Source organism: Chiroxiphia lanceolata, chromosome 1 (genome assembly GCF_009829145.1).
Source record: "Chiroxiphia lanceolata isolate bChiLan1 chromosome 1, bChiLan1.pri, whole genome shotgun sequence".
Classification (NCBI taxonomy): Eukaryota; Metazoa; Chordata; class Aves; order Passeriformes; family Pipridae; genus Chiroxiphia; species Chiroxiphia lanceolata.
The window spans coordinates 148,168,329-148,192,260 of NC_045637.1; the positions used below are offsets into that span (position 1 = coordinate 148,168,329).

Genomic DNA, 23,932 nt, shown 5'->3' on the forward strand with positions numbered 1-23,932 from the left:
CTCTCTGTCCATGTAAAAAGTCACTTTCTCTCTTTTTTATAAGCCCCCTTTAGGCACTGGAAGGTGCTCAACAGTTTCCTCAGAGCCTTCTCTTCTCCACGTGGAACAACCCCAACTCCCTCTGCCTTTCTTCATAGGAGAGGTGCTCCAGTCCTCTGAGCATCTTTGTGGACAAGATCTAAATAGCAACATGTATTTATTTATAAAGATTTCTTTTCATGTTTCTGATCTTCACCCTGAAGTCTGGGCTCAGTTCAACCAGGAATAGCACTTTCAGCCACCTGATGCTTGTTTAAGAACTTAACACAAAATAACAGCAGTAGCAACCAGGGTGGTAAAATAATGTTTTATTCCATGAATGAACAAACACTACCATGCCACATCCTAAAGTTCTTTCTACAAAAGATTGTGGACAGAGCAGATTTTTACATTTCTCAGTTCAAGTTCATTTCAGGCTTTTGAGCCTGTTCAGAGTAGCAAAATCTGGACACGCAGCATTCTTATTGTCTATTTGGCATTTTTGCCAGATAAAGCAGATTTTATACTGTAGTTCTTGTTCACACAATGTCGATGCACTGTAAAGTAAAGAAGATAATCTGAACCAAACTAGGTCATTTCTGTGGTTTATCAATACATTTTTTTCATGATGGTCAAAGTACAACCAACATTCAAAGCTTAAAATAAAGATAAGAAAAAAGACACACTAAAGAACACAATGGAAACATCATCATTGCTGTCAGGATGTGAGTTTACCCACAGTACTATGTAAAAAGTAGAAACCGGCATTGACATTCAAGCTGTTAAAACAAGGAAAGAAAACTACATTAATTGTTATATTTCCAAGCTAGTACTTCTATAGAGTCCTGATCAGCAAAGAAGTGTTACCGCATGCATGCCGAACACAAGACTAATATTGGATTGGGGATCTGACGAAGAGCTGACTTACATTCCTTTATATACAACAAAATGAAATATACAGTATTAATACTGGCTGTACATTTGGTCAGAATATTTTACAAGGAGCGACACTAAGTCAAAATTCTTATGACGTGGGACGTGGACGAAGGTTGGATTTCTTTCTGAGAGTTGGATGTTTTCACAAGAAGTTTTAAAAGTTGCTTTGTACTGCTAGAACGAAAAGTTGTATCTTCTAAAGCAAAAATCCTTCTTTTTTTCTTTTATGCTTGTCAAAACTAATGCGAACAGAAGAGATAATTAAATGCATTTGGAAATATGCTAATCATTGACCTGGAACAAAACTAAGCCACAGACAGCATGTGCAATAAGTCTCTGCACATTGGTTCTGTTTAAATGGCTTTATAAGATGATCTGTGCAGTAGCTGGTACAAATTCCTGCTACCACAGCCTCAATTAGCTGTTCCCCAACAGGTTGCCAACCAGTTGTTCCAATACTAAAAGAAGAAACAGAATAATCATGACTGTCACATATTTTTCTGCATTACCATAAAAAATATCTCAATGTTAAGCTGATTTAGCTTATATATGTGCATATTTTTCAAGGCTGCCAAAGAAAATACTCAATCTTGCTGGCAAAAGCTATTCTGGGAACACGAGAGTTTTTCTTTGCTTTACTCTAATGGATTTTTTAACATCTGGGTACCTCAACTCCCATTGCCTCATTAGACCCCTGAGGTCTAAAGTGAGTTGGTTAATTCAGTGTATGTTTTTTCCCCATCCAGAACAAGCTGAGAAGCTAATAAGGTAAGCATGAGACCCAATGAAAACAGAAGTAAGAGCAACACAGAATTAATGAAATAATTACAGGAAGGTAAAGATTGGTGTAACTATAGTGATACTTCGTGCAATTGAATTTTTATGTCCTGTAGCAATGACAAACCTCCTGAAGATGGAGAAGAGCAGGCAAGTGTGTATGAATCAGTATCCTTTAAAATAATTGTGCTATAATCTTTTTCATGTATTAGGTTAGATTTTTTTTTTTTCTGACATAGTGTGATGCTAACTATAGTAACCTTAATATGGATGATGGATTTCACTGCTACTGCTTGACTGCTTGAATGCAAAGAGACATTAAATCTTCCAGTCCTCAAAGCGGTTTCTTGGGGTGTTCCTTCAAGTTCAGTGTCTCACCACTTTCACTCGAGAAGTCATTTGGTGGCAAACAAAAAAAAAAAAAGGAAGAAAAAAAGAGGAAAAAAAACAACAACCAAAGAAAAAGAAGATGTTGGTTGTGATGGATTCATTTCAGACAGCAGTTTCTGCTGAGTTCACCATGCTTAATGTTCTTCCATTTAGGAAGGAGTTGCTGTCAAGTAAAGCAGATGAGCTGCTTTCAGTTTTTTTTTTTAAATACATGCTCACAACGTAACACCTCTTCAGGAAAATGATCCAGTTGCATATTGTCAGAGAGATCTACCTTGTGCTTGGCACGGACAAATAGGGTTAATCTTCATCCTCCTCCTCTTTCAGTGGAGTTAGTGGGAGTTTGTCCTGAACTTGGAAACATGCCACAAAGAAGTTGACAATGGAGTTGTATAAATGCTGCTCCAATGCTGCATTGCTGAAGTAATGGCTTTCATCAGGGTAAATCTGCAAAAACAGGTAAATGCACCCCTTAAGGAACTTGAAGTTTGAGCACTGACCACCCACACCTGCAGCTCAACCTGACCTGCAAACCCACTGCATCTCCCCAGCACTGTGGGCCTCCCCATGGATGCAAGAGCAGACTCGCACATTCCTTCACAAGGAACTTTTTTGGGGGGAGGATTTTCCATTTAATTCCATTCTGAACAAGTTCAGCCTAAGAAGAACCAGACCAGACTTACAAACAACAGTGCTTGCTCCTTGTGAAAACAGAAACCCCCCCAGTTTTGCAGAGATATGGCATTAGGTTTGACTGACTAAAATGAGTGCTTAAAACAGAAGTAATTGAGTTAAAAAATTAAATAAAGTTTGCTGGAGGAGTAATTAAATACAGAAAAATCAGGAAGCTAGAAATTAAATAGTTTAAACTATTGAAGGGGGAAAAAGAAGTCCCTTAGGGCTGGACACTTGCAGGCAGGACTGAGGTGTCTCTCTGCTGATCTGGGTACCTTAGTCCAAGACACAGGTCCCTCAGGCCTCCAATTCAGACCTCAACTAACTTTTGACATGTGTCAAGCTCACTGGTGCCTTCAAGTTCCACTGTACTAATTCTTCTGCATTGGAAAATGGGCAGGAGCACCTCACTCCTTGTAGTGCTGACCCAAATCCATTCCCAGCTCTTTGCTTAGACACTCCATCCCACCTGCCTGGAGCATGATGGAGTGAGCACACCCACCACATGAAGCTCTGCAGGAATGCAGCCAGAGGGAGCTGGTATTCAGCAAATCAAGCATTATTAGGACTTGGGCATTGCAGCACAACCACCTGTACCCACGGGCTGGGATGAGGTCCTGGTGTGGACTGAGTCTGAGTGAGTTGCACTCTCCTGGTTGTGGCTCGGGATGTCGCAGAGAGGTTGGGACCATCCCCATGGCTGGTGTGGGGTTCATTCTGGAAGCTTTGATAGCTTGGACATGGGCCATTCAGCAAAACAGGGATATAACTTGGTGGGGCTTTCTAGACCACAGTATGTAATTCACAGTGGGGTGTCACATTTAAGCGACATTTCTCTTCTTAACTTTTCTGGTTGATTTAATTTAGATCCCTGTTTCCCCTGTAATTCATCCTGAATTTGTTCTGTTGTTCCAAAAGAAACTCAACAGGCATAAATTCCTTAGAGGTTTGTCTCTCACAACCTAATTTACTGTAATTTAATAATTGTTCTACAGCAGTCCAAACCAAAATAGTGGTATCACATAAGAACAGGAAAGGATAAGCACAGGGACATGTTATATGCTGATACTACTTCTATTGCCAGGCTGAGTTTTCAAGTGGCTTTTCAAAACTTGCTTCATAACAGCAGTTTGAGTTCAAATTGGGAAATAACTGTTCAAATATGAAAAAAAGAAACACATACTGTACCTGCAAGCTGTAATTAGCCTTTGCCCTAATTAGGTGTGTGATAAGATCTGTAGTATGCTGAAAATGGATTTTTTCTGTAAAAACAGATTGCAATCATTAAAGAGGCAAATTTAATTAAGAAAAATCAAAGCTATCACAAACATATAATGAGCTCAAAGGATGGGCTAACTTACCATCAGCGGTAGCATGAATGATCAAAAATGTCTGTTCCTTCAGTAATGAGACTCTGTGTGATAATTTGTTGATCTGTGAAGGTAAAGGTTGCAATGAGATTAAAAAACTTGCCAGAAATTAGCAATTTACATGGAGGCAATAGAAACACTTAATTCTATTTAACCCTTTTTCTCAATGATAATAAGCAGACACTAGCACAGCATATTCTCCTGGCTGCTGGTATCAATCTAGAGGTGAAATAGACCCCACCCTCTGCTTCCAGGCTCAGTGTCAGCAGGAGGAAGGACTCAGAGACCCTTGACTGTTCTGCTAATATTCACTAAAACCTGACCTGCAGAACACATGGAAAACATCAAAGTGGATTTCAGGTGAAACCATTGATGAAAAGCATGCCCAGGTGTCAAATCCCAAGAACTCTTCAGGAAGCTGGAGTGACTTTGGTGAAGTTTGAAAGCCAACCTCAATGAGCTTTAACAACTCTGGAGAGGATCCGGCACGAAATTCAAGTGTCCACTGCTGAGAATGGCTTTGCCCCCAGCTGTCTTACAGATGCACAGGGGAAAATAAACACAAATCTGAGTGACTGCAGATGGTGCAGGGTAGGAGAAATGAAGAACTTCTCCACTCAGTTAAGGACCCTGCCATGCTCTGCAGATAGCTCAGGAGACAACTAGAACTACCACTGTTTGCTTAGGCCAACTCATCAGTGCACAAAGAGTACATGACAATTCAAAGTCCTCATTTCTGGAATATTTTATCTTGCTTTCATCTGTAATGACCTTCCTTCAAATTTCTAAGAGGAAAATAAGAGTTTGTACTGATCTAGAAATTATGAGGGCAAAATTTGAGAGTCAATGAACTCAGAGTTTAGATAACCAGGATAAAGATTACCCTGTGAGTACACAGGGTGATACCTGCCTTCTCTGTGAGAACACAGTGCCAAACCTTTGCTGCCTTCCTATCTTCTGGCTGAAGACAAGGCTTAGAAGCTGAACAAAGTTTTCTCTATAAGCTATTCTGTTTGTGTGACTATTCTTTATTAGGGTTTTCCTCTGAGTAATTGCAGCACAGTATATAACTGATCCCATCACACATACTAAACAATGTCTTGTCCCGTGTCTCCTTTCCCATGTCCTGACACAGAGTTCTGCCTGAAATATCACATACTTTGAGAAAGTCAAGAGGAGCTGAGCTTCAGTTGAGTTAGAGTCAAAAAGTATATCTCAGAGAGAATCCAATTGGCAAGACCAGTGGCGGGAACTTTCAAGGAGGTTGTGACACTGTGTCCTCTTGGGCACAGCTGAGCCAATCTTTCAATCTCTAAAACTGGTATAACTGTATTTATCCAATTTAGAGAGACAGACATGAGGGCTAATCAATAAAACCTTTATCCATTATTAAGACAAGAAAAGCAGCAAGTAGGCTGAAAGAAACCTTCAGAGCTTTACTAGTGAGTCTCTCGCACATCCTTACTCCCTCCCCAAAAGAGAACACATGGAGGAAGAGCTAAAACCCCGTTCACATTTTATTAGGAAAATGCAGTGTCCATGCAGTTACCTCATATGCTCTGTTATCAATCCCGTGCAAGCCCAAGTATCTTTCAGAAAAGGCTGAAGCTTGAAAAGAAAAAAATGCAAACATCACTTTCAGTCATAAGTGAGTACACTGGTGCTTCTGAGTCAAATACTGCAAATGCTAAAAAAGGCCTTATTTTCTAACATTGCCTTAATTATAGAGGACACATTTCTAAAAGTTTTTGAAAATACACTTAAGGATATGTGTGATACTACAGTCTGTCATTATCACCATGTACTTCTGGTTTCTAAATCAGTCACAGAAGAGCCTTTTTTTTCTTCCTTAATGCAACCAAGATAGAAGAGAAGAACACTATCATTTTCTGTCCCTTTATCCTTTCTCAAGGCCTTCTCCATCAACAGCAAGTCCCCATTGCTCTCAGAGATAACTGTGCAGCTCCAGAAGGGTGGCTGAACACCACTGACTTCCATGGCAGTCCCCTGATTTTCAGTGGCACTAAGTGCAAAGGGAACAACTGGTGTCCCTGAGAGAAAGGACCACCATGTGCAGTGGAGTCAGAGACAGAATGGGTGTGGCAGACTGGACCACAGGTTGCATGGATGGATGGTTCAGACAAGAAAGCAGCACATTCAAGGCAGTGGTTGTGGTTGGTGGCAGAGGCTGGAGAGGTTTTAAGGCAGTTCTCCTTTATTTAAAAGGAGTAATAATACTCTGACCACCATGGCTGGTCCCACCGGTGTCAACAAATTTGCTCGACTGGGGGGAAAAGTGTTTATGGCTACTCCTAAGAAGACACAGGATATAAAACAGGAAGGATCTTGGAGAATAAAGGTGATAACTGGGAAAGGATAGGGAAGAAATATCATTTGTGGTCATATTTTACCATATAGTTTGAAGTCTGTCACTGGGGAAAGAGCAGCTCCGCAGGCAAACACCTGGTTCTCTTCACCGGCTGGAAGCATGTAAGTGCTCAGGTAGCCACCATAATCCTGGAACAGAGAGGGGGCAGGGGTGTCAGTGGTCCTGCTGTGAGGCACTGCTGCTTTTGTGTACAGAAACAGGGCAGCTTAGACCTTGCAGCAAACACCTGACTATTACAGAGCCTTTAACACCTTGCACTGAAAGAAAACAAAACAAGGGTTATCTCCCTGTCTTTGGCACACGTGGCTGAAGATGAGCTCTACACTTGTTGCACTTTCCTGAAGGCAGGATGGCTGTGTGCCCAGGAGCTGGCCTTTCTCATCCCATTTTATGGTTTTAGCTCTAACCAGGTATGTTACCTTTCCAAAACACTACCCCAGTCTTTTGCTATTTAAAATGAACATCGCAATTTCAGTGTCTGCTGTCAGCCTGTTAACAATTCCCTGCAGAAATGCTGCTGTATGTGCAGCTCTCTTCGCCCACTCCAAGCCTGCATCCCCCACAATAAAAAATTTCTGCTCCCAGTCCCCTTCTCATCTCAAACTATGTGTACTTTATAACTGCTGTTTTCCGGCCAGACACACACTGTGGTGCAAATCAGCCTCCACAGTGTTGTTGTACACTTGTGAACACGATAAACCCACATTCCCACAGGCCTTAAGAGACAAGATGAAAACGAAATGAAAGTCTGCAATGGGAAAAAATAATTAATTATCTGACAAGGTTTTTCTGAGCAATAGTCACTTTTTGCACTTGGAAGTTAATTTAAAGAAAGCAATTGACGAACGTATTGATAAAATGAAAGCTTCCATCTTTAACATCTCTGAGCAAGATGCAGTCTATCTCAAAAATAAATATTAATAAAAAAGTCACCACTGACATATTCAATAAGTCAGGATTTAGCTCAGCTGCTTAGCCACATCAGCCAACTTGAAGAGCACAGAAGAACAACGAGAAAATGTTACCTTCCCAAACACACCGACTCGCGTTTTATCAATGAAATGCTCCTTCAGCATTGTCCTAAAATATGAGAGAGGAGAAACAATGGGTTAAAAATATTTTTCCCTCAGATATAGTAAACACAGTGTAATTTTAATCAGCTTTAAATTAGGGTGGCCACAGAAAAATTCATAGAATGGTTTGGGTTGGAAGGGACTTTAAAGATAATCTCATTTCAACATCCCTGCCAAGGGCAGGGACATCTCTCACTAGACCAGGATGCTCAAAACCCCATCCAACCTGGCCTTGAACACTTCCAGGGATGGGACATCCACAGCTTCTCTGGGAAATCTGTTCCAGGGTCTCACACTCTCACAGTAAAGAATTTCTTCCTAATATCAAATCTAAACCTGCCTTTTTTCAGTTTAAAGCTCTTAACCCTTGACGTAGACAATCTAAATTGTGTCATACAAGCTGCTTTCACATGAGTCTGTTTGATTTAATCTTGCAACCTCATGTGTTGGATTTGACCAAGCAATGGCAACAAATAATCTGTAGTACCTTTGGAAGTCATAATAAGATATTGCAAAGCTATTGCAATACTCTGATAGTGGTTTTAATGTGATTATGTGCAGAATAAATCTAACAATATGACAGGATTTGATATTCAGGATTTTGCACTGGTTTTTCTGTTTAAAAACTTTAAGGATTTAAAGATGGGTTTTTCTAACCACCAGGCAAGCAAAAGATTAATGTAGGAATAGATATTCAAGCTTACTTGTTTGTAGCTGTATGACTGCACAGAGCTAAAAATAAGCAGGCTTTGAACATGTGATACAGATAAGTGTGCTCTAATTTAGCTCTGTTTAAGGCTTGTTTTTTTCCTTCTGCACTGGCTGGCATGAGCTCCCTCTCACATGCCATCACTTGGTCACAGCTGTATGCACAGTGTCCTTCCCTCCCATCTCCTTGCTCTATCCCACACATCATTAAAACAACCACGACTAATGATGGTACTGGGCTAATTATCATTAGTGAAAGAATTTCTTCAATAAGGATGTCACTGACCGGACAGCATCCAACTGATCCTTCTCTTCCAAAAAGCCCAGCCTCCTCTTGACCTCGTGCAGCAGCTTAGTGCCCTGGAAGCCACTCCCGCGGCCGTCGAACTTCAGCACGATGGCGTTGTGAGAGCTGACCATGACGCTTTCCCACGTCACCTCAAACCTCTCCGTTACGATCTGGCTCCCGGGTGTCCCGTCTCTGACACAGAAACAGGCATCAAGCAAAGGCAGAGGCACCAAGCAGGGGCCAAACGCCCTCCTTGGGACTGTGATCTTGCCGCGGGATGGGGACCCACAGCTCTGTCATGCTGGGTAAGGCTGGACAGGTGTCTAGAAGGGGAGACCACTCTCTGCAAGGATGACGTGCACAAGACTGATTGTGTGGGATGGGTTTTGAGACTGGGTGGAAGCTGCAGGTTGGTTTCTGCCCCTCTCTGTGCACACCAGCTATGGCTGTGCTAAGCTGAGCTTTAAACCACCCTAGCAAGCACATCCCTAATGGGCAGGATTCCTCCCATGAGCAACCAGGGCAGTGGCACAGGTATCATTTGAGTTTTCCCTTTTTTATACCTCCTCTAATCTACATCTATTTTCTACATTCCCCAAAGCTGCTGTTTTTTTTCTGTTGGAGGGGTTTCTGTGAGGAGCTTGACTTTGGAGTCCATAGGCACTACCAAAATATGTTGGATGAAGCTTGAAGACATCAGGCATCTTTTCCTTTACTGGTAAGCGCTGGGGTTTCATTTACTGCCCCATTCACCCAGCCCTGCCCTTCCCTCTGCCATGGGGTTCTGGAGAGCAGCAGTAGATGGAGCTGACAGTAACTTCTGTCATCAATGCTTCACACGAGTACAGAGGGAAAGGACGCTTTTAAAGTGATAAAACTGGCTTAATCATGCCTAGTTTGGCCTAAAATTGGGGAAAGGGTGGGAACGACTCCCTCTTCACCCTTCTGGTTAGGGTCTGATCCTGTCAGACAAAGGAACTGTCTCCAGAAACACAGACCCCACTTCAGCCAGACAAATTGGAAGAAAACAAGCGATGGTGATGCTGACTTTAAGCAATAATTTAGGACTGGGATTACTGTAGAGCCACTGTCATTTTTATCCACTTTTTGTCATTTTTGGGGTTCTTATAGACATCAGGCAACTCCCTGCAGGATTTTAATGCTCATGTGACTCCAAGTCATTTGCATTTATTCAAGCGAGACCCAGACCTATCCAGCTCCAGAGGCAGCCTAATCAAGTGCCGTTAGCTTGATGAGTACCAATCTTCCTCAAGCATTTCCATAATGAAGTACATTTTCTCTGCAGTAATTCTGTGATGTAACGACACGCTTATTGCAGTGTTTTTGTCCTTCATGGAGGGATGTGCAGGACGGTGTTCAGGCGTTTGCCAGGCATTCATCATTCCTGCACAAGGCTTCTCTCTCTCGTGGGGTGTTCCCTGGCAGGCAAGCGATGCAGTGGGATGCAGCAGGGCCAAACAGGTTCTTCCAAGGTCAGTGAATTCCCTTCCCCAGTTTCTTTCCAAATTGCCAGAAAAAACCCTCAGTAATGTGTATTATTATTACTAAATGTTGCATAAGAAATATCCATCTGCTTTGCCCGCCAAGAGGAAAACCTACCTACCTAATATAAATGCTAACATCGTGCAGATCTTCAAAGGTTTCCAGTTCTCTCTTTACTGTCACTTCAGGGAACACCAGCACTTACAAGGGAAGGATTTCTGCATGAGGGCATCTAAAACTTAAGTTCTAGTAAGGCTGACTGAATTTCACTCTAAAACTACCTGTTATGCAGGTTGAGTGCCCTAAGGACTGGGACAGAAAGTCAAAATCCATCTTTTATTCCTCCTCCTCCTGTTTCTGCCCCTCAAATTATTGAATTGCAAGCGTACATGGAACAGTTTCATAAAATCCTACAGTTTACTCTGCAGGATTTCACTAGGGTGCCCTCCCGGTAGCTGAAAACCTTGGCTCAAACATAGGAGAGAAGGGACGTACATCCAGCCTCTTCTAGCTGTGAAGTGAGAAGGGAAAGGGACCAAAGTGCTGCACTCTGACATTCCCTGTACAAAACATATTTTAGAAGTTTCTGATTGTGGCCAAGGTCTCCAGAATGCCCTAATAATGTGAACAAAAAGAAAGGACAAGAGAGAACTTACACAACCAGAAGCAAGGGGTAGTGCGCGGTATCCGAAAAGATTGCAGGCTTTAGGATCTGCATTGGCAATTCTAAGCAAAAAAAGAACAAATAACAACATGTCTTCCATGTGGGAATGTTGACATAACTCTAATAGATGTTTTTCGTGTTTTGGCCAAATATGAGTAGGAACGAAATGGTATTTTATGAGGCAGTGGCAAATAACACCTTAGAAACACAGATGTCGCCAAAGAAAGGACCCATATTGTGATAGCTGAGGTGACAAGAAATGTAAATTGGGAGTGTTCAGTCATGCATCACTTTTACAGCATTCAATTAACATCTGTCAATAGCTATAATTTTCCTTTTTTGGCAGCTGAATGTGTGATGCAGACAGAAATCAATATTCCAGGGCAGCAGAGAAGGGGGAAAATTGGCGATGAAAATGGTAATTTAAAACCCAATTAAGTATGGTGGCTGGGGGAGAGAAATATAATTATTTTGCTATAATGGTGTGAAGACAGAGGTAGAAACAAGTATTGTAATCCTAGCTTCCTAAGGGCTGAATTTTGCTGCCAAACAGGAGGCAAAGGTGCTGGAGCCCACATTGTTATACTGGTGCAGAACCAACGTAAGGGTGAGATGTGACCACCAAAGCTTCTTTTAACTGAATGGCATTTCCGTGGTTTTGAATCAATAGGCAAAACTGACACCACACAAACACTCAGCCCATTTATTTTTAAAATGTTAACTACAATCTAGATTAGCAAAGGCCCAGCAATTAAATCAGTATTAGGAGCATTTTCTGTAGATTAATACACAGATTAACAGCGTGGTTTAAGTGGTTTGCTTTGCAGTCGTCGCCTGACACTCTGCCTAATTAGTTATTCCATCTGAATGCTAATAGCTGCAAATTGGATCAATGGCCCAGGGACAGCAAAAAGGCCAGCGCTTGACTTTAAATATTATTAAGTGCTACGTGCAGTGTTCTCAAGGCTGTTCAGCCCAAAGCTTTCAAAACACAGGGAGGGCACAGCAAACAGCCACATGGCTGTGGCCAGTTTGTATTTATTACACACACACGTATTTTTTGTTAAATGAGCAGAATTGCAATGATACTTGCAGTTAAGAAATTTGGCATCCAGCTGAGTTATCCCTAATAAACTGCAAGTGTCACACAAGCTGGCTCATGGGGGGACAGGCAGGATCTCAATGACAGGCTTTCCCCCCATCTTCTCCTGCCCATAAAACCTGGGAGTGAATGTCTGTCCCTGTTATCCTATGCACTGGTTTATGTTCCTAATGCCTGTGTGGCAAGCAGAACATTTTAGGGCCATTATTTTTCAAATGGCAACCATCTCTCAGGCTTTGCTTCACATTTTATAACTCCTGGTAATGGTTGAAATCAATAGCCTGTCCCCAGCACACCTCATTGCTTCCATTTCACTGCCTGAGAGTTATGCTCCTTCCTGGCATGGGAAGCCAGATGGGCCACACCTTGAACTCAGGGTCTCTGGGGCTTATTTGGAGTTGCCACCATACACAGAAACTGGGATTTTGGGGAGCCATTGCGCAGCTCTGAGTATGTGGATTTTCCCCATATAGGTAAGTTATAAGCTTACAGCCAGAGGAGATGCTTTTTAGGTTGTTTCAGGTACAACTACAGAGACAGGCAGAAGATGCTTACATTTTGGCTGTTTGCCACCAGGCTTTTTTCTCTCTCTTTGGCATATAGATGCATTGGGGATGATTATACAAGTAGTAGAAATAACACACCAGCTGCAGATAGAAACAGCTCCTAATTTTTACTTTCTTTATTCCAGGTGAAATATCTTTTGTCTTTTCCTATATAGCTGGTTTTTTTCTCAACCCTATCAAATCATATGGCTTTCTTAAAGAATCTTGAATGACTGCAATGGGCAGTCACTGGAGAGTCATCTTCATTCACTGCAGTTCAGACTGTGCCCTGAAAGGCAGCCACAGCTGTAGCCAGCAAGTGGGACACACAGTGTACCACTCCAAACTGATTTCAGATAACACACCACACAGCTACGGCAAATGTGCCCCAACAATAGGGGTACCCCGTTGTGTAATTTCCCAGAGTGGCTTTTTCCCTACAAAGGAGTTTCAAAAGGAAAAAAAACGCCCAACCCTATTATTTTGCCTTTCTTCAGCTGAATTCTCATCAATTTCTGCCTCTGTAATAACCTCCTGATGTAGCACATCCTAAGAGAGTGCTTTGCAAATTGTGTGAGTTTATTGAGAGTCAAAGTCATTTTTCCTCCTGCCAGTCTACCCCAGATGACTGTATCATTTCACAGCTATAGCAGTGAAAGAGAAAAATAAGTGAGAAGAAAGGTGCTACTTACTGTAATCATCTATCTTGATTTCCATGTATTCTACCTTAGGCATTTGCCTGTCATTTACAGCCTGCTGCACATTTTCATTTACCTCCAGCTCAAAAATTTCTGAAAGAAGAAGGTCAAGAGCATAAAAACTTTTGGCATTGTTTGTGAAAATGCATTTTGACATTTTATAGCCACCTTAATATATATAACACAAGTTTCCTTGTGAAAGGATTTCCTTCCAGTCCTCACAGATGTCTAATTCAGTTAAATCTTTGAAGTTCTGCATTGGCAAATTGTATTCCTGAAATAGTGGCATTCATCTGATTTGCAGGAGATGGGAATGTGACCTGAGTTAGTACGCTACTAAGGGTCAGACAGCCACCTGACATGAAAACCTAGATGTCAAATGAAGAGGTCCTGAAGTCTGTGTCCAAGTTACACATAATAAATGGGGAAAGGGAGGACACTATGGAGGACTTTAGGACAAGGTTGTGCTGCTACGCAACATAAAATCCATGGGAAGGAAAGCCATGGTGAGAAGAGAGTGGACAAAGCTCATACAAACCTGCAACATCAGGGTTTGGAACAGCCTTGGTTTTTGGAAGGTTTCAAGAATTGTTCATTTTGTGTGTCTTACCCAAGGAGTGTCTGGGTCTGAAATAGAGGATTCCTTCCTCCTTCCCAGGATTTAACCTTTATTCCCATATCCTGGGCACGTGATCTACCCACTGAGCCTCTTCTAGAAAAAGTGGCCACCTCCAGCACCAGAAAGAGCAAGTTCTTCCCAGATGGTAAGGAAAGGGCCCAACACTTCAAGTTTTATGTCCTAGTGGTGGGAAATGTCTCCTGGTGATGGAGAAGCTCCCAAGCCCCACAGAGGAGGAATTTAAGGGCTGGGACGATCCCACTGTGATGGCAAGGAATCCTGTTCTGGGGAGCCTGTTGCAGTGCTCATCCCCACGGCATCAGTCTGGGTGTGACCAGGGGGATCCAGGGAATTATCTCTGCCACATGAACCCAAGGAAAGTTTGACATTTTGCACCACATTATGCATTTCATTGATTGTAACTTCCCTTTAGAGACACATTGATAAATAGATTTGTAACCCCAGCTCCTCAAGTAACACTTCTGGTACCTGATTGTCACGCTCTCACTGCCCATCTCTGCTGAACAGGCAGGCATGGTACAAAAACTTGCCCTTCCCCATTAATAAATTTCAGAGATCTTTCAACAATAATATATTGGTTCAATGATTATTCACCCTGCTTCTGAAAAGCCCAGCTCTTCTCTATTGAAACCACAGCCCCCACAAAAGTGGCAAAGCAACAGCCTATTACGTTTGGTTAAATATTAAGATTCTCATTTAATTATGGCATACACAAGTAGCTTTATCAGCAGAAAGGGGCCTGCCACGTAGGGGAATTTAGTCAAGCCGTTTTATTTGTTCATATAATTGCATTCACAGAAAGCCAGGAAGACTGTGGAGGATATAAAAAAGATTGGCATATCTCCTAAAGGACTCCCCTTTTTGCTTTAGGACCACAGGGAGCTTGAGTCTGTGGAGTACAAATGGTCATTGCTTAATTAAATGTAAGCACGCTATAATATTCAGTGCAACTCACTATTATCAGATTATTGCAGAATATAGAGGCAAAGTCCCTTTATAGAGTAATGGGCTCGTATTAAATAAGTAAATTCAGTAACATGCAATTGTCAGTTGCCCTTTATTCAAAAGCAAAAGAATGAGGGGGATGGGGGGGAAGGAACCATGGGAAATGGTAATCATATGTAGAAAATCATGAATTTCAGTAGGGGATGTAGGTTGAGTTCTCTGTGTAATAAATGCTACCCATATATTTCTGTCAAAGTAAAACTAGTCCTGGCGTGTTTTATGTTACTTTTTCAAGCCCTTGATTTGCTGTTTCTTCATTTGTTTTATAGCATCTGTATTGTATAAAACTATAAGGAGGCTATAACACAGCTCATGAGAGCACTGTCCTGTACATGCTGGTATAGCCAGTCTGCCAATGGTAAAATTAAGGTGTTGTGTTTAACGGGGAGGAAAAAGGAAGAGACTTTGGAGCTGCAGGTCAGAGCTAAGAAACCCTCCTGGCTGAAGAGCCTTGTTGGCATCACCTGGGCTGCTCTGGGGTTATGCTGTGTGGGGGATACACTCCTGTGCAGAGAGACTTTCCTGTGATTTACTTCAGGGGGAAATGAAACAGCCCAGCATTTCACAGGAAACCTTTAGTTTGAGAGTAAAATTCCCTGCTTTGCTCTGTTCCTTTGCAGAGACAAGGGCAGTGAGTTGCTGTAAATCCAATTCAGTGAAACTGATACTCGATAAACTGGTATCGACCATGTACAAAGCAGACAGAATAAAGGTGTTGCTTATTATTTGGGTCACAGCCATGCCTGAAATCCTTAACTGTAGGTTAACACTGGGCTAAACTCTGTGTTAAAATGAAAGATAAAGTCTCCCATCAAAAGGGTCGAAGCAGATAAATCTTGGTTTCACATGAGACTCAGTCCAAGACCCTGCCATGAACTCTCCTGAGACTCATGAAAGAGAGAAAGGGGCACTTGGTGTAAGATACCTGTACAGAGGGGACAGAGAAAGGCTGCCTGTCTGAGGGTCCCTGCCATCCTGACTTGGGGTGAAAAATGGATCTTCCTGGATATTTTGCATTGCTACAGGTGTGAAGGAGGAACTCCAGAGACTCCATGGCTTTCTGGACTCTACATTGCCAGTCTGGTAATGGCTACGGACAGTACCAAATATTTTGAGGGAAGAAACCTGGTTTTGGAATAATTCCACCTTCACACTGATGTAGATGCAAATCCATAGCATTAAAAAGTGCCTTACCAAACAATAAGTGCTACAATATCCACGGATAGATCAGGAAACCAGGCAGAGGCACCCCCTGTGGGGCTCACACCTCTGTATTATCTCTGATAATTCATATCAGAGTGATTTTATTAAAATAGAGATTAAGCTAAATATTTCTTATTATCTTATTTCTTGTATATGCGACATAAAACAAACTCTGTGGAAGACTAACAAAAAGACACAAAGAGATTGGAACTGTGAATTTTTTTTTTGAGAAAGCTGATAACCAATATCATGCCCAAACCACTGTGTTTGTAGCCCAAACAGAAAGCTGTTGTGATGGCAGCACAACAGCTCTTCAAGTCCCTCTGCCTTGCAGAAAACTTGCATTTAGGCACAGCCTGGGCTCCCCAGCAGTTTAAGTTTACCAAAGAGCAGCCAAATCTCACTGTCCTGCCTGGCTACTTTTCTCTGAGGAATTGCAAAGCTCAAGCCCATTCTTACTCTGTGCATCTGTTGTGTTGTGAACAGTCACCATCGGGACACGGGGACCTTGAAAAGAAGAAGAAAAGAACTTGGTTAAATTTCTGTCAAAGCACACACAGACACACGTGAACCTGGTTTCGAATTCCGTGGAGCTGAAGACTCTTGAGACTCGCTTTTCATGCAAGAATAATCTAAAAAGCAAATCACCCTTGTATTAGAAAGAGTCTATGACTAAATGACAGTACTGTAGACTCAAAGACATGTGAGGTTTCAAAGCCCTTTCCCAACAGACCACTAAATGCATCTTTCCCTAATTTGTAAACATTATAATTAGCACAAACACAATTAAATCACTTGCCTTTAAAATTATTCTAATGACACCCAAACATCACAGCACAAAGCATTTACATTTTGTATGCTATGGGTAACTGTTGCTGTTTTGCAAATTATTTTTTTCTTAATGAATTAAACACCAGTTTGGCTCTCACACTAAAAAAGCCTCATATTCTGTCTTAAAATGCAGTATTTGGGTATTGAAATCAGTCAGTGTTATACAAAGAGGATCATCATTGCTATGCAGTGCACATGAGTGTGCCACACAATTCACTGCCATAGGATGCTGCAACACTCAGTCTTTATCACAGGATGCTGTAGGATGCTTTAGTCCTTAGCACAGTGATCTGGATTCATCTGCTTGTTCAGAAAGTCACCAAGTGGTTGATTGATAGAAAAATGGGATGGTAGATGAGATGAGGTTCATATTATAGTTGTCAGCTTCTTTCCCTCTGTTTTCCAGTTGGCATCTGGTGACTACTCTTGAAGACAGAACACTGGGCCAAGATGGGCTGACCCAGGACAGCCACTCCCCCTGTTACTACCATGCCTGTATGTAGATTTTTCCATGAGCTTGACAGTATTGCTTGGGAAGGTGGAAGAAGCACTGTAGTGATGAAACAGTGCTCACCTTCACCTCAGAGACAGTGGTTATCTCACTTTTCTTCCCTTTCTCCACAATGTGATGTGATACAACAGCAGCAAGGGTGAGCAGCTGGGGAAATCTGTCTGCCCACCAAAGATCCCAACAGCAGGGCCAGCAGGTTCCCACACCGTGTGTGTGAAGATCATAGAACCATAGACCCAGAGAATCATTTAGGTTGGAAAACACCTCTAAGGTGATTGAGTCCAACTATTAACCCAGTATTGCCAAGCCCACCACTAAACCATGTTCCCAAGTGCCACATGTACATGTCTTTTAAATAGCTCCAGGGATGGTCACTGCATCACTTCCCTGGGCAGCCTGTTCAATGCTTGACAACCCTTTTGGAGAAGACATTTTCCTAATATCCAATCTAAACCTTCCCTGTGAAACTTGAGGCCAGTTCCTCTAGCCCTATTGCTCGTTGCTTGGGAGGCAAAACTGGTCCTCACCTGGCTACAACCTCCTTTCAGGTAGTTGCAGACAGTGATAAGGTCCCCCCGAGTCTCCTTTCTCCAGGATGAATAACCACAATTCCCTCAGCCACTCCTCATCAGATTTGTGCTCCAAACCCTTCTCCAGCTCCACTGCCTTTCTCTGGACACTGTCCAGCACTTCAATGTCTTTCTTGTAGTGAGGGGGCCCAAAACTGAACATTGAATATCAAGAACCCAAATGTTTCTTAAGCTTCAAAAGTAAGACAGCTTAAAGAGAGTGTTATTCACTGAGATTCCAGCCCCTTTAAGACATCTTCTCAAGACATCATGAAGGTGAGTCCTTCAACCTACAAGCAATGGGTTGTATGCTGTGGGATAGCCAATTGTGCACCAGCAATTTCTGTAGGGCTGGCTGACAAAAAGCCCCTGAAATGCTGTGACTGACAGTGTGCACACAAATGGCAACAAAAGCAGGTTACTGTGAGCCATCCGGACCAGTTTGGTAGGTGAAATAAGTTCTTGAGAGCAAGAAAGACTTTAAAGCACTATATTTGTGTCCCCATGCTGTCAAGAACCCACACCCCATTGCATACAATCAACAGTGTTTCACCTAGACCTTGCCTATACAGAGAAAAGGCAGGAAAGGATTTTATTTATAATTAAGATGACTGATATGTCAGACTGACTTTTATTTCCATATAATTGAGAATTTTCTCCCCTAACAATCCAATTCCTTTGTTTGCATCATTTTTTTTAGAATGCAGCAAGGTGAATATAATGCACAGAGGAAAACAGGTTTACTCACCAGGATTTAGCTGAATTTATCTTTCTCCTACTGATATACATTGATATGCTGACCATATTTATTTATAAATCTGCCCTGCTTTCCCCCTGCAGTCCCAGAAGCCAGACTGCTGGAAAAGCAACAAACCTAATAAACATGGGCATGATAAAATCATCACTGAAAATAAAAGGCATCCTCCCAAATGACTTCAACTGGAGTTAGAGCAGTCCTTTAATTAACACAAAAACACATAACAAAAAGAAAGGGATAAAGAGAGAAATACAATGCACATAATCCTTTTATTTTCTAATTTTTTTATTTTTCTGTTGGCATTGATAAAGCTATGAGAAGCTAATAAATAAAGAAAAATGCCAGCATGTAGTTTAGAAAATCCCATGTATTATCTGTTGTGTTTCCTTAGTCTCTCACTACTCAGTACTACTATTACTATTATTATTACTACTACTACTACTACTACTACCACTACTGTCATCTCCCCAAATCAATGTTATAAAGTGAGCTCCCATATAAAGATATTCAGTTTGAGGTAACATCAAATTAAAAAATATTTTAAAAAGTGAATCAACATCCTTGAAAAAGCAGACTTCTTAGTTGCCTAATTTTGTTTTTCAACAAATGAGGAAAAATGGTAAAGACAGAAATCTACACAGTAGAATCATCAGGTTTCTGAGAAAGATTACTCTTACTATTACACATTCTCAGTGATGACACTCCAGAATGCATTTCACTTGAGAGCAGGCTGAATCAAGGAGAAAAAAAAATCACTTTTTTAGAAATGACATAAATTGCTTATTTCAATGCCAATTTTTAAAGCAAAACAACCTGGTTACATGCTAGACTGTGTCTTTTAGTACAGACACATCAGAAGTCTTTCAACACTCACAAGTTGAGCATCTAATGCCTGACAGGGACAGAAAGAAATTCTTGAAATTAGCAGTGTATATTCATTAACTGCCTGCCCTGCTTTATTTCTAAACCTACAGCGGTGTGACAGTCTCATTACACATGCCATCTGGTAAATGCCATCCACTGTCATGTGTGGATCTGAGAGGGAAACCTAATTTGTTCAATGAACTTCTGGGAGCTGACAGAAGCAGAGCGAGGACATCCTCTGCTCCATGTCTCCTTCCTCCAGAGCCCATCCAAATGGGCTTTGATGGGGACTCCTGAGCCCTGGCACATTCTGCTGCTTCTGTTCTGTGATCAGCACTGATGAGTGCCCGTGCCTACCCACCCCTCCTGGAAACTCTGTGACTGCTCTGCTTCTTGCTCCGGACAGAATGAGAGCACCAGGAGCAGGCTGGAGTTAAGCACTTGCTTGTGTTCCTTGAAGGATAAAACACAAAGTGCTCCACTTTCAGAAAGTAAAGCAGATACTGAGCTGCTTTGCCCTTATTTGCAAAGGTGAAAGAGACCCAACACATACCCCATAACCTGGGTGACTGTTCCCAAAATCACAGGTAGGCCGCCTTCTGTGTGACATGGTGAAGGTGATGCTGTGGGATTTCTTCCTGCAGCCCTGGCTGCAGAGGGGTGAGTACAAGCAGGGTTATGATGCTCCCCAAGGTGTGGGACCCAGCACTGCTGCTCCCTGCCACCTCCTCCCAAATTTTAGGGTGCTGTGTGGCACCATACAGGCTTTGTACCCTGGTTATCCCTCTCTGCATCCCTCTGTTGGGAGTGGGATGGGCTGCAGTGGAATGCCATCAGCTGGAACTGCTTCACCTGGCTTGCAGGCTCCACTCCCCTTTCCTCTCTCCAGCATTGCACCATCCAAATCCAGTAACCTGACAGAAGTTTTAATGCTGCTGCTTTAGTTAGAACTTAAGGGAAAGGACCAAAACTACTGACAGAACTTCTGTGTGTAGACACAGTCTATACATCCTGAATAGATACATGGTTAATAATGCTGCATAAAACTCTAGTTACAGGAATGAGATTTTCAATTATTACAGCTCAAAGTCTGGTTTTATCATAAGGCCTTTGACTTTAAAACCATTACTGTCATTATCCATGCAAGAAGTAAATTGAGCCATATCACTACAATGACAAGAAGCAAATTTATCACTGAGGAAGTAGTATCCATTGTGATCTAAAGAGCACAGAAACTCAGTGGCTCAGTAACTTGACAAGAAAAAATGTTGGCCATGGTTTGCCATCAATTTTTAAGCAGTTTTCGCTATTATTTCCAAGAGGGTTCTGCTTAAAAGCTATCAGAAGGAAGCAACTCTAGATATTTAGGTGGTAAGGTATAGATTTCCAGAATAAAAATGGAAAATCATTATACAACTTCGAAGAAAATATTTACCAGACATTTATTTTGCAATACTTTTTGTATTCAATAGTATTCCTGATGTTTTCATGATCTAAAGAGCACAGGGAATTGTATCAGTTACTATAACTTTAGAATTAAAGTAGTGATTATAAAAAGAATATGAAGTAAAGTTGCAGAAAAGGTAATCAAAGTTACAGAAGTGTTTAAAAAGGATAAAAAGAGGAATTGTCTTATTCTTCTCATCTGTATTCTCAAAGGCTTCAGTGTTGCAGTTAATTTCAGAGCAGAAGCTAAATTCACAGTGTGTAAACAATGAAAATTCAAATGCTCTCTGCCAGTGCCACCAGCATATCTCTTAAGCACTGATGAATGATTTAAAAGAGCAGCTGCAAGCGATGGGAGCTGAAAGGGTCTGGCTCTGCACAAGTGAGATAATTGGCAACAGCCATCTCTGTGTACAGATTCCAGATCTCTTTATTTGCTAATCCATGAATTATTTATACGTGCTGCATAAAGTTCATATGTTGGGGTGATACTATCAGCCTAATAAATAAAGACATGGGGAGTTCTGTGAACCACTGCTTACAATTAAAATATTTTTCCCATTTACAGTATTTTACGGTCGACGCTATGGACAGATGTTCGTGCTGTTTGCTTTGGCAACCCTGTTGACATAAACATCAAACAGATTTGTGCTGCTATTCTCCCTCCCCAAGGCATTTAATTTTTTAATCTAATCTTTACTTCCTCAAATGTAACTTGTCTTGTAAAATAATCAATCCTGGCTTGTTCTCAGGCAACATGCAGTATCAAACAAACCACTCTAATGGTACTGCTTGTCTCTGCCCTGTCTGATACTGGTAATAAATTTCATGCTTACTTTATGTAGAGCAGAAATAAATGTGGTTTCTCTGAAGCAGCATCAGTTAGCAGTGACTAGAGGGCAAATGAACATGAGATTTGGTTGTAATTCCACTAGATGAAGCAGGTCCGATGAGTTCTTCAAAAGGCTGCTCGAATAAATAATCATGGTCAAGTCCTCAGTTCATTCCATGGGATTTTGAGAGGTGCCTATGAACAGTGCAGGAAGCTGGGCTGACATTAACCAGCTCATCCCACTGTCTGTTCTGTGGTCACTGAAGGACATGGGGCCTTCGGGTACGAGCAGACCCTCCCTTGCTTCTTCGGGAAATTGTGTATCACAAAAATATTGGCAAACACCCTCTAAATATAATTGGGTCTGTTGATAGAATCCCTACTGGTGTCTCGCTCTTCTGGTAGGAACTGACTTCCAACTTGAAGCTGTACGGGCTGTCACTCCAATTTACACCTTTTTGGGTTTGTTCCAACAGTCTGTTTTCTACTAAGCATGAGTATTTCCATTATAATCAGAGTTGTCATGTGTCCCCAAAGCTCTCACCCAGTCAGATAAACTAGATTATTTTAACTCCCTTTTTCAAGACAAAGTTTCTTTTCATCTTAGTCTTTAATGAAAGAGAGTTTTACATTCAGTTCCTCCTTGCTGAACAGAAACGAGCAGGACTCTACCCCTGCTGCTGAGGATGTCTTAAGTGGTCCTTATACTGGCCCTTGCAGTGAAACTGCTAATCGCCCAGTTCTGTGGAAAATTCTTTGCCTGATCCATCCTAAAAGAGCATTCACCTTTTCCATGACCACAGCAGGCAGCCAGTCTGCAGACATCCAGTGATCAGCCCAGGCACCCATCTGTTCTTCTGAGGCACTTGTAACTCTTGAGCTTCAAACATTCAAGAAAAATTCTTGCCCTGAGTCACCATGTGCTTAATTTTGCTCTTCATACTATTAATTTCTCCCACTCCAGCCCTGCAAGACAGCCACTTTCTCTAGTATTTATCTCTGCCTTCTGATGATGCTTATCAGCTTTGTGGTCTTAACAAATTCCATTAGCTTCATCCAGCTTTGGTTCTCAGGCTGCCAGGGACAATCAAAGTAAGGTCATTCCCAAGACCAGCTCCTAATGAACCCTGCTGCTGATCTCCAATTAGCTCTATATTTCTCCTCATCATAATCTACTTCCTGCTTTCATTTTATCGGTACTTAACCTTTGCTCACAATCCTTTCTCTAAACTCCCTCCTCTCCCTCTTAATTAATATCATCCAATGAGGTGTCACATTGGCTGAGCATTTCCTCCCTTCCGTGAGGCTTTGGCTGAGGTTTCCAAAAGCCATAATGCAATAATGCGTGCGGATGGAACCAAAGAGGAACGCTGAAAACCTACAACCTTTAAGGAATGTTGCAGGTACATTCATCCATTGCAGTGATAAGATCAGCTCCAAAAAGGAGAATTTACTCACAGATTTCTGGAACCTGACAGAGCACCATGACTGTGTACCCAGAGTTGCAAGCACCAGAGGCAGGAGGGAACAACTCCAGTTCACATGGGGGGACACCGACTTCCAAAAAGCCTGAGGTATATTGTTCTAATATGCTGGTTCGGTTTATGGAATCTGAACAGAAAAATCTCCATACTCAATTCCCTCTCTTTTTCTGGTTTCTATTCTATTTCCTGCTATTTCTAATTGAATTTAAACTCTTTCGATTCACTTTTAATCCAGGCTTTCTGCAAACTCTGGAAAGGGATGAAAGCAAAAGTTAACATTTGTCCCTATTTTTAAAGTTTCTTATTGGATTAGTATATGCTAATCCTAAGAGAAATACCACATACAGACGAACGTGTTTGGCATTTCCTATATTCTCTGACTACCTTGGAAAGTCACTGAATAGTTCAGGATGCCCTGGGAGGTTGTGCATTCTACATTTTTGGAGGCTTGGAAGGCAAGACTGGACACAGCCCTGAGCAACCTGATCTGATCCTCTCTGACAGAGCTTGCAGTAGGAGTTTGCACTGGAGACCTCCTAAGGTTCCTTTCAGCCTGAATTCTCCTATGATTTTGTGATTTCATGTTTGAAAAGTATCACAATACAATGGTGAGTGACTGGAAGAAGTTTCCCAGAGAAGCTGTAGATGTCCCA

General features: G+C 41.7%; 1 protein-coding gene across 6 annotated transcripts in view; it reads right to left on the reverse strand.

Annotated features, from left to right (window-relative positions):
* Positions 1-330: 330 nt before the first annotated feature.
* Positions 331-23,932, reverse strand: part of DPP6 (dipeptidyl peptidase like 6) — a 550,202-nt gene continuing 526,600 nt past the window's right edge. For 5 of the 6 annotated variants that reach the window (XM_032687013.1, XM_032687020.1, XM_032686996.1 and 2 more), the window contains exons 17-26: positions 16,445-16,492; positions 13,132-13,230; positions 10,785-10,854; positions 8,623-8,817; positions 7,581-7,635; positions 6,578-6,683; positions 5,716-5,774; positions 4,158-4,230; positions 3,985-4,058; positions 331-2,568 (exon numbers count right to left, since the gene is read on the reverse strand). In XM_032687013.1, the coding sequence (XP_032542904.1) occupies positions 2,422-2,568; positions 3,985-4,058; positions 4,158-4,230; positions 5,716-5,774; positions 6,578-6,683; positions 7,581-7,635; positions 8,623-8,817; positions 10,785-10,854; positions 13,132-13,230; positions 16,445-16,492 (926 nt within the window). In that variant the 3' untranslated portion in view covers positions 331-2,421. Of the gene's footprint in view, positions 2,569-3,728; positions 3,911-3,951; positions 4,059-4,157; positions 4,231-5,715; positions 5,775-6,577; positions 6,684-7,580; positions 7,636-8,622; positions 8,818-10,784; positions 10,855-13,131; positions 13,231-16,444; positions 16,493-23,932 lie in introns of those variants that run through there. The other variant, XM_032687004.1, reaches the window with a different exon arrangement.